Source organism: Panicum virgatum, chromosome 6N, assembly GCF_016808335.1.
Source record: "Panicum virgatum strain AP13 chromosome 6N, P.virgatum_v5, whole genome shotgun sequence".
Classification (NCBI taxonomy): Eukaryota; Viridiplantae; Streptophyta; class Magnoliopsida; order Poales; family Poaceae; genus Panicum; species Panicum virgatum.
This window is the reverse complement of record NC_053150.1, coordinates 2,307,257-2,322,069: the sequence shown is the minus strand read 5'-3', so window position 1 is coordinate 2,322,069 and position 14,813 is coordinate 2,307,257. Positions and strand designations below refer to the sequence as shown.

General features: G+C 50.3%; 1 protein-coding gene across 4 annotated transcripts; it reads right to left on the bottom strand.

Moving 5' to 3' along the window:
- Positions 1-8,782: 8,782 nt before the first annotated feature.
- LOC120677453 (kinesin-like protein KIN-1) lies at positions 8,783-13,438 on the bottom strand. 4 transcript variants are annotated; one of them, XM_039958606.1, is made up of 17 exons: positions 13,248-13,438; positions 12,894-13,030; positions 12,388-12,490; positions 12,219-12,262; positions 11,982-12,011; positions 11,768-11,884; positions 11,635-11,660; positions 11,464-11,545; positions 11,286-11,327; positions 11,171-11,204; positions 11,011-11,086; positions 10,171-10,319; positions 10,010-10,071; positions 9,819-9,910; positions 9,606-9,720; positions 9,290-9,517; positions 8,783-9,214 (listed from the first exon to the last, which is right to left on the bottom strand). In XM_039958606.1, exons 2-17 carry the CDS (start codon positions 13,005-13,007, stop codon positions 9,047-9,049), a joined length of 1,482 nt encoding a protein of 493 aa, XP_039814540.1. In that variant the 5' UTR covers positions 13,008-13,030; positions 13,248-13,438; the 3' UTR covers positions 8,783-9,046. The 4 variants fall into 4 exon arrangements, with proteins under 4 accessions (XP_039814540.1, XP_039814539.1, XP_039814541.1 ...); XM_039958605.1 differs by having other exon boundaries at positions 12,894-13,015; XM_039958607.1 differs by having other exon boundaries at positions 8,783-9,256; positions 9,338-9,517; positions 12,894-13,015.
- Between the last annotated feature and the right edge of the window lie 1,375 nt (positions 13,439-14,813).

The window sequence follows — 14,813 nt, the reverse complement described above, 5'->3', positions numbered from 1 at the left end:
CTTTGCTTCAATTCCTGGAAACTCTTTTCACACGACTCCGTCCAGGTGAATTTCTTCTCCTTCTTGAGTAGCTCTGTCATGGGCCGGGCTATCTTGGAAAATCCTTCAATGAATCTTTGATAATACCCAGCTATCCCAAGAAAACTTCTGATCTCACTGATGTTGGTCTGTTGCTGCCAGTTGGAAACTGCTTCGACCTTCTCGGGGTCCACTGCTACTCCTTCTGCGGTCAGAATATGACCAAGGAAGGCTACTTTCTTCAGCCAGAACTCACACTTGCTGAATTTGGCGTATAGCCTATGCACTTCAGCTTTTCCAAAACTACCCTCAGGTGCTGCTCGTGCACCTGAATACTCTTCGAGTAAATAAGTATGTCGTCGATGAAGACTACGACAAACTTATCTAACTCGTCCATAAACACCTTGTTCATGAGGTTCATGAAATAAGCAGGTGCATTTGTCAGTCCAAAAGACATCACTGTGAACTCAAACTGCCCGTATCGGGTGACAAAGGCTGTCTTCGGGATATCGCTCTCCCTAATCTTGAGCTGAAAATATCCGGAACTCAGATCGATCTTGGAGAAGTACTTGGCCCCTTTTAACTGATCAAAAAGGTCATCGATCCTGGGGAGGGGGTACTTGTTCTTGATAGTGACTTCGTTTAGTGCCCGGTAATCTACACACAACCTCATACTTCCGTCCTTCTTCTTGACAAATAGAACCGGGGCTCCCCAAGGAGACGAACTTGACCTGATGAAGCCAATTCGTTGTAGTTCTTCCAGCTGTTTCTTTAATTCTGCTAACTCAGAGGCTGCCATCCTATAGGGTCTCTTGGCTATAGGGGCGGTTCCAGGAACAAGGTCAATAACAAACTCTACATCCCTATCTGGTGGCATTCCGGGAAGTTCTTCAGGAAAGACATCTGGGTATTCATTCACTACTGGGACTTCTTCTAAGGACTTGGCCTCCATGCTAAACACCATCGGGTTTGATCCACTCACCCGGGTATGACAGGTCACTCGTACTCCATCTAGGTTCGTTAGGTGTACCACCTTGTCCGTACAACTTATTAGGCCATTGTGTCGGCTTAACCAGTCCATTCCAGGGATCACGTCTATTCCTTTGGACTTTAGTACTACTAAGTCTGCTAAAAATTCTACCCCACTTAAATTGATCCTTACCCGTAGACAACCTAGTTGACACTTGATGTCACCTCCAGGTGTCCGGGTTATTAGGGGTGTTTTTAGTAGTACTGTAGGTATTTTGTGCTTTTCGACAAAACTCGAGGATATGAATGAGTGTGATGCTCCAGAATCAAATAACACTGTTGCAAGAGCTGAGCTGACTAGGTACTCACCGAGCACTATGCCCTGAGCTCCTTGAGCCTCCTGTGCGTTGATATGGTTGACGCGGGCTCGTCCAAATGACTGCTGGGGCTGCCTCGTCTGCTGACTGTTGTTGTTGGCGTTGCTGTTGTTGCGGATGGGCACTCGGTTGGCACCTGACAGGACTGGCCTTGGCCCATTCACTGTATTGGAGAAGGCTGACGTAGCTGGCTTGTTCTTGGCATAGGGGCAGTCGGCGATGAAATGTCCGTCTTACGGCAGTTGAAGCAGGTCCTCACATTGTTGTTGTTGGTGGTGACCTGGCTTGCATTACTCTGCGGGGCCCTCATGGTGTTCTTGCTTCTGGGCTGGGTGTTAGGGGCTCGTGGTCCTGTCACTTGAGACTGAGTTCTGTACTGCATTGGGGCTTGGGACCTTGGTGCGTTGTAGCTGAAGCTTCTGGGCTTCTGGAAACGATCCTGCTGGCGAGACTTGCTCTCCAGGAACTTGCGCTTGTTATCCTTTCTTTCATCAATCTTGGCCTTCTCTGTGAGGATTGCCTTGTTCATCAAGGTGTTGAAATCATGATAGATCTGAGGGGCGAGCAGGGTCTTGAGTTCTGGGTTTAGTCCCTTCTTGAACATATCCTGCTTCTTCTCGTCGTCGTTCACTTCCTCTGGTGCATAGCGAGCCAGCTCCATAAACCGATGGGTGTACTCTTCCACAGACATGCTTCCCTGCTGCAGAGCGCGGAACTCATCTGCCTTGCGCTTCATGGGGGCCGAGGGGATATGATATCGGCGGAATTCCTTCATAAATTCCTTCCAGGTGATGGTGGAGGCATCTTTGGCAGCAGCGCAGTAATTTTCCCACCAGGCTAAGGCAGACCCGGTGAGTTGGTGGGCTGCTAGAAGGACTTTGTCTCGGTCCTGACATTCAAACGGCTCGAGCTTCCTCTGGATCACACGAAGCCAGTCGTCTGCAGTCAAGGGGTTGCTTGATCCAGCAAAGGTGGGCGGCTTGGTCCTCAGCAAAGCTGTCAGCTTGTCATTCATGGTTTGTCCTCGCGGCTGCTTGTTGACAAGGGCATTGGCCAGTGTTTCTAGGATGAGGGTCTGATTGTGGATTATTTGTGCCAGGTCTCCGAGGGGTGGAGGTGGTGGCAGTGGCACTTCTCCTTGATTCTCCCCTCGGTTCTGACTCACTTCCTGTTCATCCTGGGGAGGGTTCTGTCCATTCGGCTGCACTCCCGTGTCAGCGACTGCAGGGTTCCGAATGCGGGAGGCCCTCGTAATGCTTCGGGAAGCCATCAGTAAATTGGGTAGAGTTTTTGTGAGATTGGGATTAAGTGATGTTTAAGTTGTTTAAATCGTATATTTGAAAAGGCAGAATCTTCCCTCTGCCGATAAGCATACAAACAACAAGCACACACACATAGCAACAAGCACAAACAACTTTATTACTGTCAGGCAGGGTACAACACAGGGACACGACTAAGAGGCGTACTACACGTCCGGGTACAGGATACAACTTAAACCGTAAGGGCTGGAAGGGTACAACACTAGGATGGCATCGGACACTCTACTCGCGGGGCGAGCCTTCTTCTGGGGCGGAACGTGCTTCCAGGGGAACAGACGACTCGCCATCCTCTAGGTTTCCATTCTCCAGGGGTTGCACCGCAGCTACTCTTGCGGCGGTGGCGGTAGATCCTCCAGGGTTCTCGGGTGGGGCTTGTGGGGTTATCACGAGTGGTCCCCATCCTATGACGGGTGTCCCGAGTAGAACTTGGTCTTCCCCAATTGCCGGGACCGGGGTTCCACTTCTGGTCCATTCTTGCATACGCCGGTCTCGGGCTTGCCTGAGGCTCTCCTGAGTGACTACTTCACTGCTGACCGCGGCTGCGGCTCTTGCCTTGGCTTGGGCTGCTCGTACCTGTTGCAGTCTCACCGCGAGCTCTGCTTGCTCGGCTCGATGGGTCTGTTCCCTCAGAATGTTGGCTTGTTCGTCAAAGAGCTGATCCAAGGCGGCTAGGTAGGTAGCCACTTGGTACAGAGGGTCCTCTTCATGGCGGCGCCGTTCCAGACTTCTCATGCGTGCTTCCCAAACTGGGGTTCTGATGGCCGGCGGAAAGAACCTCATTGGCGTGGGGGCTAGGCGTTCTTCGAAAATCTGGCACAGGTAACAGAGCGCCTTTCTGATGGCCAAGGAATAGGTGTCTTGGTGCCTAAACCCCGTAGCGGTCACTCGCCACGGCTGGATGTCGGGGTAGCGATCACTCCTGGCGATGACCAGGATCACCCTGCAGCGGAGGGTACCATGGTGCTCGTACTCTCTGCTATAGTACCTTGGGCGTTCCGTAACGCCAAGGCTTTCCAGGGCATTGATCAACAGGCTGGGGAAGCCAGGTGCAGCTTGGCAATCGCCCTGGGTCCATCCTTCCTCAGCCATCTGAAAAACAAAGACTAGGTGAATCCGTTTTGCATAAAAATGGTCTGTGAGGTTAAACAGGGTTGGACCTACTGGGAAAGGCTTGGAAAAAGGGGTCTCGCTCCTAGGGTCACGTCCTACGGCCAACCTACGGCTCTAATACCACCTGAAGCGTCCCTTCATGAGAGAAGACTTAAATGTGTTACAAACATCAGTCCCAGGAGGCTGATGACACATTTATTACATCAGATGGTTCATTACCGTACAACTCTATACGGTAGTGATCAGAGAAGCGCCACTATCGCGAGGATTACAATCCACACACACGCGACGATATTAAATATAAAAAGAAGGTCATCAGAGTCTTGCGCCATGCGGTATCTCCTGCGGGTGACCCTAATCCACAAGCAAGGCTGGGTGCAGGACGGTACCCCTACTCAACGTCGTCGGGTACAAAGTCTGGATCTTCTTCTGTAAAAATAAAGAATGAGGTGAGTACAAACGTACTCAGCAAGTCTAACCACACCCACGGAGGGGGTATAAACAGAATATAATGCACAGGGTAAATCAAGGATAAGGCTAGGGTTTGATTTGCGGAAAGCAATATTTTATGCAGGGGTTCATTTGAAAAAAAACATTTCTAAAACCAGTTTTCTTATACCGAATAACACAAAGGGTTGATCCACACGGGATCCAAGTTTTAGACTGCTACCGGACTCCTCATCCGCCGTAGCACACGGCACAACTGCCGGACACATTTCCAAAACAACTCACGCCAACCCATCCCACAATAAACACTACTTATGTGACAACACCGTAACTCGTCCAGTACCGTGGGCACAGCTATTCGAATAGATTCTTAACTCTGCAGAGGTGTGCAACTTTACCCACAAGTGGGGTACCACAACACGATCACCTTAGTGTCGGTGCAGATCCCAACAAAGCCATTACCCACCTTAGCTAGACCTGTCTAGCCATCGCGGGATGCACCAAGGGGTCATCGACCTTTCACCTAGGTTTAACCGGGACATAAGTCACACGGGGCTTATCCCTTTTCCTTAGTCACCCGTTGCTCTCAGCTCTCCTGATGGCTATCAGACTAACTAGTGGAATTTATGCTAAGCCGTTGCCCATACAACGGTCGAGTGGTTTGCACGATAGTGGAGTTAGGTGAGATGACACATCAACTCGGTCCTTAGTTGTGACAAGATGGATATCTCCCTTCCTTGCCCTGCCACACCGGCACGAGCACACGAAACGGCAAATCACACCGAAATGCCATCTATCCCATCTAGACTCATCTTTCAAAAATCCACTTTTATCCCTTCCCCCACACACACACCTTTTCTTTATAAAATCAGTTGTATTGTATGTAGGATCCTAAGCGTTCTAACAGCAATTAACGTCCAAACAAAATCAGACATTAATCTAGATGGTCAAGGAATGATCATAACAAATCAAGGGGTGGCTATCCAACCGTGTTTTCAGCAAGTAAAACATATGCAATTTTGTAACACAGGCCAATGGGTTGTAAAAACTAGGACAAAAGCATGCATCAAAGGATGGGATTGAACTTGCCGTCTTCGAAGCCTTCGGGGAGGTCCTGGTCGAAGCACTGTCCTTCGGGCTCGGGGTCGCGGAACTGGTCCTCATTTACGGGCTCGCAGTACTGCTCGTCAACGAGCTCTCCCTCGTTCACACCGTGATCTACGACGCATACAAACAAACACAATCAAGAAAAAGAAATAAAAGCTTTATCGTTGAGCTCGAATCAGAAACGTTTAAGATATGGAGATAGAAGTAATATTTTTGGGTGATTCTCTACTGGCATGGCCAAAACTATGATAAGAGAGGCGTGGTAAAGTTTCGGATTGGTCGGAGGTTTTTTGGCGCATGAAATGATAGGTTAATGGGTGTTTAGGGCCTAAACGAGGGGCCAGGGACTTGTTTGTAAATAGTAAAAGGGCCTGATTGGAATTCCGAGATTTGTTTGGGTCATTTTGGAAAAGAGTAAGGTTTTATTTATAAATGTGTTTATATGGTAGAGGGTTTATTTGGAATTATATTAAAGGAAGGGTTTAATTTGCAAAAATGTTAAAGGGTGGAAGGGTTCTTAAGTAATTAGGAGAGAGGGGAGGGGGTTCTGGGCATATTTGCCCTTCTTCTTCCCCGTTCTCGCGACCAGAACAGAGGAGGGGTGGTGGCACGTCGGCGGCGCCGATTCCGGCGGCCTGGGGGCTCGGGGGTGGCTGCGGAGTGAGGGAAAAGGGAGAGGGGAAAGAGAGGACTCGATCCCCGGCCTCACCTCGTGCGGGGGTGGCGCGTGGCGGCCTGGCCACGGCGGCCAGCGGCGGAGGGTGGAGGCGCTAGCGGCGGCGGCGCTGCTTGCTGAGGAAAGGGGGCTAGGGTTGGCGGTGTGGCTCGTGGTGGTGGGTGTGGTGCTCGGGGGGGCTCTTTATAGCCGAGGAAAGGCGGTGGGGGGCGTGGCGGTGAGGTCGGCCGGCGAGCGGTGCGGGCGGAGTTAATGGCGATGGGGCCGGTCACAGTGCTGTGGAAGCGGTGGCGCGTAGCGGGAGTGCAAAGGGCGGTGGCGTGGGCGTCGAGAACGTCGTTGAGCACGTGGAGCGGGCCGGCGTCAAGCGGAGCGACGCGAGCAGCGAGGCGGGGCGAGCAGCGTGCGTGCGTGGCCGGCGGCGAGGGCGGCACAGGGCGGTGCTGTTACTGGCGGCGCGCGGCGTGCGCACGTGGGTGGGGCCGGGAGCGGTAGCGAGCAGGACCGGGGCGGCCGGTGAGCAGCGCGCGTCGCGGGGCGCACGCGCGCGTCGAGGCAGCGAGGAGGCTCGGCGTGCGCGGCGGAGCAGGTGACAAGACGCGTCGAGCTGCGGCGAGCGGCGCGGCGGGGGTCCTGGGCACGCTGAGCGAGTGCGCGGGACCGAGCAGGGGAGGCGGTGCGCGTGCGGAGTACAGCGGGGCGCACCGCGTGTCGGTGCCGAGCTCGGCGCGGCGAGCGCGTGTGCGCGTGCGCACGGCTCGGGGTGGCTCGGCGCGGCGCGGTGCGCGGGCAGGGAGGTCGTGCAAGGGTGAGCGGGAGGCGGGGTGCGGCTCGGGGGCGAGCGGGTGGAGAGCGGCAGAGGGAGCCGGGCCGAGCGGTGCTCGGGAGCAGAGAGAGGGAAGGGAGGAAGGAGAGGGAGAGAAAGAGAAGAGAGAAAAAGAAAAGGGAGAAAATAAAAGGAAAAAGGGAAAAAGGAATGGAGAAAAAAGGAGAAGGAAAATAGGGAAAAGTGGAAAAGGGGAAAAAGGGCGAGCGTGCGCCGGCGGCGATTGTGGCGGGCGGTCGCGCGTGGCGACAAACCGCCGAGCGGTGCGGGACAGGACGGCGACGAGGGAAGAAAAAGAAAGGGGTACGGTCGGTGGAAAAAAATGGAACGACGATGGGATTTGGATGTCAGGACAGCGGAAAAATTCAGGGTGGGGTTTAGGGTTTAGGATTAATTGAGCTCAACGATGAAAATAAATTTTTGAAATTAACTTAGCGCATGATTTAATTAGTAAATTTTTCCGGGATGTCACGGGTACTCTAAACGGCTCTGCATCTTTGCGGACGGAGCGGTGGCTCTGGACATACAGCGCGGTACGGACGAAACTCCAGACTGTCGATGCACGGGCCCCCTTCGTCCTTCGCGCCCATCCCCAACCGTCGAGCTCGAGGTGCCGCGCGCTCCCGCGGATGTGGAAGTCCGAGCTCGAGCCCGCGGCCGGAGACGCACGTGGGAGGCGGCGCTGGAGCCTCGCGGCCGGCGGAGGCTTGAGCTCCTCCGCGGGCCGCGGCCGGAGATGCACGTGGGGGGCGGCGCTGGATCCGCGCGGGGGAGGAGAGCTCCGCCGGGCCTCTGCTCCTGCGAATCGCCATGGCAGCGCTCGCCCTTGGCCGCCGCGAGGCCGGCCGCCAAGGCCCGCTGCCGCGAGCCCAGGACCCCCGCGAGGCCAGCCGCCGAGGAGGAGATTCATGGCCTCCGCTGCGCGCGGATTTGGCCGTCCGTCCGCGCTCGCCGGCGCCGCGGAGAGGGGCCCCTGTAGGCCGGCGAGGACGAGGAGCTCGCGGAGAGGGGCGGGAGGGTGCCACGCGCAGAGGCCCACCGCGGCGGAGGATGCCGCGTTGGCGGCAGCGGAGCGCCGGCGCGAGGAGGGAGGAGCGCGCGAGGCTCCGCCTCCGCGTGCGCCGCAGGGGCGCCGCCATGGCCACGGCTCCATGACCGGCCTCGCGCACCGCTGCACGCACCCCGCCCTTGCTCCGCCGCGCGCTCGGCCGCCCCGGCACCCCCTGTCACCGTCCTGCCCGCGCGCCGCACCCCGCCACCGCTAGGAGCCGAGCGGGAGGAGGCCCACCATGGCGCACGCCGCCGCCGCGCGCCACGCCTCTCCTTCGCGAGAAGATGGGGAGTGGCGCGGCGGGGATGGGGATAGGGAGGCGCGAGCGCCCGCCGGCGCCGGCGAGATCCCCTGGCGAGAGAGGGAGAGGCGCGGCGACCGGTGCTTGGGCGAGCGGAGCTCGGGCAAGGAGCGTCGCGGGCTCCGCCATCGCCGCCGGCCAGGGAGGGGAGGGATAAGGGGGGAGGACGACGGAGGCGCCGCACCATGGCCGCGAGGGAGCGAGGACCGTGGACGGCCTCCGCACCATGGCCGCCGGAGGAGGAGGTGGACGGCGGCGGAGGCCGGAGGAGGTGGCCGGCGGTGGTGGTCGGGGGAGGAGGGGCGCGGTTGCGGAGGGAGGGAGAGAGAGAGAGAGGGGCCGCGGTGGGAGAGAGAGAGAGTCGGGAGGGAGGGGGGTAAAAAAAGGAAAAATAATTATGACACGTGGGCCCACTCGTGGTAGTTGGTATAGAGTAGAAATTTAGAGATTGAATGAACGCGGAGAAACTGAATATAGAGAGGAGAATCTTGATGACCAGGTAGGAATATTCTTTTTAGAGAGTGACGAGTGCGGAGAACCTAACAGCGGAGCAAAACTGAATTAGCATCGCCTGAGCAACATAATCTCAAAGGCAACCAGGCATTTCCAGCAAAAGCATCTCACATGAGAAAATCTGATATACATATCAATAAATTTTTTCCCGCCACATTTCAAACAGGTTGATCCTCTAAGTAAGTATACCATGATCTGTTTTGCAAGTGCCCCACCAATAAATTGTTCCATGACTTGTGCTCCAGATGTATGAGATGGTTCGTCCGCTAGCTCTCATATGCGATGAGTCGAGCGAGATACACGGACAGGCATTCGACATTCGGCTCTAGCCATCAGTCTGGAACAAACCCAAACGGCCGGAGGAGGGGTGCCGGCACGAAATCGAGCAGGGTACGGCTCCGGGCTGCTGCTGCTCCAGCAGCGGCAGCAAGCTGGGCCTGAGCGGCGATCTCCCGCGCGACTTCAAGCTCACGCCTGAGCTTCTGGTTCTCATCAGCGAGCTGCAATGGGAAAGCGAGAATCAGCCCCTGCACCTTGGAGTCCTGACAACCGATAAGACAAGGGTAAATTTGCACCACAGCAGCGAGGATGGATGAGGGTTTGAATGACTGGTGCTGCGCTACCTCTTCCACGGTTCCTTTGAGCTCTTCCACGGCTTGCATCAGCAACGAGATCTCCTCGCTTGCGGTATCCTGGCAAGCGGAGTCGATGTCCGTGATGGAATTGGGATCAAAGATGATGCCTTCTTGCAGGAACAGTTCCTCCAGGAGGTCTACATCTTCCTCTTTCAGGCTCAACCTTAGCTGAACAGGAGATTTGGTTCAGAGTAAGACGTTGCCATTGAAATATTATACAATCTAAACTAATCGCCTCGGCTTGATTGCTACAGACCTTGTTCAGTATCCTATCACGCAGATCATCTTGATCATGGGTTCCAAGGATGGGCTTCTTGGCATTGTCCACCACCTCAGGAATAGATTTGGGAGAAGCCTTTATGAGCTTTGTCCTGAAAGGGTATTTACCATAAAGAACAACAAATTACAGCAGTACAGTAAAGATGTATGTGAGATTGAGTGGTTGACATGCCATGTTCATGGGGCATACCTGGTTCCGAAGCGAAGTGTAGACAGACTCTCTGGTGCATTTGATGGGCTGGGAGAACAGCAGCACAGCAACGCTGCTCTTGAGTTGCCACCCTGGAAAAGCAGTAGTGTTTAGAAAAGCCAGATGATCTTGAATCTTGTAGATATACTTCTCTTCCAAAAAAGGTAATGCTGGAGAAACTTGTGACTAACCAATGCATCTTGGAGAATGCGCGTAAGCTTTGAGTCACGGAAAGGCACATGGTTCTGTTTACCTGAAGGTTAATATGACAGGTAAAACCAATCACAAACACATAGTGGGCTAACTTTTATATCGAGTTTGTTCTTTCCACACAAGATCCTTTTGTCCTTACCAGTCGTTAGGGCGTTGATGACATTTCCTAGAGCTGAGAGGGATTTGTTTATTGTTTTTGCCTCATCGAGAACCCGTCCTTCAGCACCAGTTTTCTCAACTTTCTCAGAACCAGCCAAGTCGACAAGAATAATCTTCCCTGCTTTTACCCTATAAGGTTCAAATGTAGTCATTAACTGCATGCAGTAGAATGATTTTCTTAATGATTACAGTAATGCAAATCTCAGAAACTATGTTCAAAAGTAGTCATTAACTGCATGCAGTAGAATGATTTTCTTAACGATTACAGTAATGCAAATCTCAGGAACTATGTTTCCTTTGCATAAACAGATTCAATCATTTGAGTGTAAAGAAATAAGGCATTTGGACACTTTCAATCTCCGGTCTCCAGCACGAGAAAGGAGAATTGCATTGCACAGAAATCATTGCATGCGTAGCAAGATGAGAGTTGCTTAATAGATATTTTATCAAAAGCACTCGAAATTCAAATATTCGCGGTCACTAATGGTCTAAAAACATCATGATGCGTGAATCAACCTGAAGTCCTGATCATATATCTAATGTTATAAAGGTCTATAACAGTCTACAAGAACCATCTAATCATGATGCACGGGGGAAAAGAGAGAAAAACTCAACAATGAGGGGAAACTCCCCCCAGACTTTGTTTTAAGAAGGTGGCGTGCATTGAACCCATGTTGGGATGGAAGTTTCAACGCTCTAACCGGTCCACCGCGAGAAGCTTGGCAACCATGATGTGCAGAAAGAAACATGAACAATATCCCCCCCCCCCCAACCCACACTAAATGCACATGGAGCCATGTATTGCTGATGTTTGGCATACCTCTCATCTGAAGTAGATCCGTGCTGTACTGAGAAAATGTATAAGCAGTGACTTCTACTGCTAGCAAGGTTCATTTCTGCTTACATTAAGGAAGGCATACCCAATCAAATTCAGATGTTTTAGAATAACTGTTTCAGGTAGATTAATAAATAGAGGATACGTGTTTCGCCAACAGCTCTGTTGGCAATTCCTTGCTGTAATTTAGACAAGCAAGCAAAAATAAATTCATATCTGCATAGAGAAAGGCATTCCGAGTAAAACTCAAGAACACTTACAGAAAGGTTCTCTAATGCATCCGAACTGTTCACAATTGATATCTGCAGGGATAACAGATACCAGATAAGTGTTCAAGAAAAAAACAGATATTATGGAGGTCCCAATGCTAAGTACTTTATTTTCTGAATATCGAAGAAAAACAAAATAGAAGGATGGTTCCATGTTCTTCATTCGGACCTCTGTTGATCCAGAAATGTATATCCCTTGGGTTTTACTCTCCTTGATCTGTAGGTTGTCTTTGGACAAATCGAGAAGGTCCCTGGGATATGAGGAGAAAAGAATTGATCCTATCCAAACAAAATATTCTCCAGAGAGAAATCATAAGAAATTATTTTACCCGGTGCTCACCTCACTTTTTCCAAATATATCTCCACCTGAGAAATGGTAAATAAACTTAATGTTACTATAAATCAACTAACCTAAACCTTAAGCAAAAGTATACCAATGTAAATGTTAAAAAAGCATGAGGCTGGCATGTTACCATTGACAACTTAACAGTCCATGTGCTTGCTGATGATCTTAAACATACAAATAGCTCATCCACAACTCGCTGTACCAGTCCAGTTTTCTGCTCATTGCAGTGCAAGATGCTTGGTCCCTATGTTACATTTCAAATTAATACAAGTGTAAGGTCAAAGTTGAAGCGACAGGATCACTATTTATCCCAAGTCGATGCCCAAGGACGTCCACTTTACCTCCATGCTATATGTCTTTCCAGCCCCAGTCTGCACAAAAGGAAATTTAAAATAAAACGTCAGTATGGTAAAGAAAACATTCAGACATGTACAGTAGGTGCACCACAACGACAAATAATGACCGTTTACTGCAATTAGAAAGTTGCAATATGACAGACATTGTTTAAACTTTCAAGAAAAAGCAGTGGTTTCACATATACATCCTGTGCACCAACAAGTGTGCAAAGCAACACATACCTGACCATAAGTAATTATAGTCCCATTTATTCCGTTGATGGCATCTGTTTCCACAAAAAATATAGCATTGCTATCAAACAATCCAGACATCATGAGAAAAGTACAGTAATACGAAACAGCTTTCACTGTCTTGAAGAATACATCTAGAAGGAAACAGAAAAGCTTAAACCTGAAACAATGGGCACTGCAAGGAAGTCGTAGACATCAGACTGTTGTGCATCTTCATAGAACACCTTGTCAAAGCTGAATATAACATCTTCTTCCCTCTCATACTAACTCAAAGTGTTTGCCAGCATATTAGAAGTGAAAGCATTAACTCGACATGAGGAGACTGAAAAGACACACCAACAAGATCAAAGGGATGACAATTGATGACAAGGCATGCATCAACACAGAACAAACAGGGGTGTCTTCCATTCTCAATTCACAAGTTCTTGATTCCACCCTTGCTCGTAGTGCTCATTACATAACTTTGTATAGTGATGCTTAAGAAGGTTAATGTTCAGAAGGGCATGGTCATAACTCATGATAGCCGACAACCTATTCAGTAAACTGATCTGTGCAGTGTATAAAAAAATAACATAACAGCGAATCCGAAAAGAGACTGCACATGAATATTCACTGCATGCATTTAACTAAGAAAGCTAAAGGCAGCAGACTGAAGAGGGTCCAAACCTTGAAAACAAAGGACTCGGAGTCCAGTTTCCTGAAGCAGACATTGTCACCATTAGCCTTCCTCTCTTTGTGACTCAGCGGCCTGAACCGCACGCACACGGTCACATTGGACATCCTGGCACCTGGCAGTCCAACACATGTCGGATTTGGTCAGAATCAGGGGCGGACCCAGCATAGGACATGGGTGTACACATGTACACACGATAATTCTTGCTCTTGCAAACGAAATCCAAGTTAGTAGGTAGCTCAATATATTGTAACTGGATTCAGATCCGAATACAGATAGTTTTGTTAGGGTTTGGGGTGCACCGTCTCGCACAGCACAAGGAAAGAGAAGGGGCGGGCGCGGCATACCTGGAGGATGCGCTCGTCGCCGGCAAAGGGCTGGGCCGCAGCTCTCCCAGTCGTCGCCGCCAGGGAAGGAAGATCTCGAGCAAGGGAGGAGATCAGGAGAAAGTTTGTCTTCGAGAAAAGGGAAAGGTTTGAGAAGAGAAACAGAGAGGAGGACATGAACATGAGGCTCAGAGCGGCAGAGCCTTGAGCGGGAGGGCGGGCGCGTAGTTGAAAAAAAAAATTGGACAAAATTTTTTGATATTTTTTACAACACTGATTAGAATTATTAAATATGGATTAATTATAAAATTAATTATACTAATTGATGGAAAATCACGAAATGAATCTATTAAGTCTAATTAATCTATCATTAGATATTGTTACTGTAGCATGATATTATTTAATCATTACATAATTAAGTTCTTTAAATTTGTCTCACGATTTTACACGAGTTATGAAAAATTTTGGAAACTAAACAGGCCAATGAGTCAAACTAGAGCCGAGCAATGACACTAGTTGGTTCGTTTACCAAATTCACCATATTAGAAATAGTACAATAAAATTATATGCTAAGATAGTCTAAAAGACAGATTTGATAGATAAATAAATAAACAAACAAATCTGGATATTTAGTTTTTTCTCTCTATTTTATTTTGATAATCATATTTTCAAAACTAAAATATTCTAATTTGAAAACAGTATAGATGGTCGAGCTTTTTTATAATAATATTTTCACTTATTTCTAAATAGCGGACTATTTTCATAATTTATTGCTGATTTTGGTCATAAAATTCTTATCAAATATAGAATTAAAAGCTGGCGTAGTTAACATCTAGATCGTAGTCTCCTCCGATTTAGAATTAATGTCACCTTATCTTCTTTCGGTCTATTCGGATGGGTTAACATGGCTGGCCGAAGCTATTAGCTACAGTAACACCATAGCTACAATATTACTGTCGTGGCTCTAGAAGAGGACCACAGCCGGGTGGCGTAGTGCACCCGCCTAACCCCAGGGGGTGGATACCCGGGAACGTGCAAGCTAAGCCTCAGATCTACCCATGGAGTAAGAACACAAGAACACTCGGGATTTAGAGTGGTTCGGACCGCCGGAGCGTAATACCCTACGTCCACTGAGAATTGTATTGTTCTCGGTCAGTGGATGAGTCTATCCTCTGCCTCCAAGTCCCCTGCTGGACCTGGCCTTTCTCTAACGGGCGTCTCCTTTTATAGAGCAATGAGGACGCGTACACAGGCGTTGGACCCCGACAAATGGGCCCAACAAGGATGTATATTATACTAGATAGACTCTAATGGTGTTACAGTGTTGGGGGATCTCTTGCCGGATACGCTTCTTCGTCCTGTAAACTCTTTGACCGAGGGGGTCTTGTCTCATCGGCGAGGCGCCCGTTGAGGCAGTATAGGTTGCGGCATAGACTGTGGGTCTACTGCGTAGGAGTTATGATACTCCGTCGCCGAGCTGTTGTGTCTGGCTGGTGTAGCAGACTGACGAGCGTGGCGTGGATGGCACCAGCGGCTGCACTGTGCGCCTTGGTAACGCGCGGTCAACAGTACAGCCTAGCAAAAGTC

Bases quoted from the DNA above. Each gene is read 5' to 3' on its own strand.
- LOC120677453 (XM_039958606.1), bottom strand. From the start codon at position 13,007: ATGTCCAATGTGACCGTGTGCGTGCGGTTCAGGCCGCTGAGTCACAAA. The intron at 12,012-12,218 runs GTATGTGTTGCT...CCTTTTGTGCAG, and splicing joins CTATAATTACTTATGGTCAG to ACTGGGGCTGGAAAGACATA. The intron at 9,911-10,009 runs GTTAGTCACAAG...CTGCTTTTCCAG, and splicing joins GCATTCTCCAAGATGCATTG to GGTGGCAACTCAAGAGCAGC.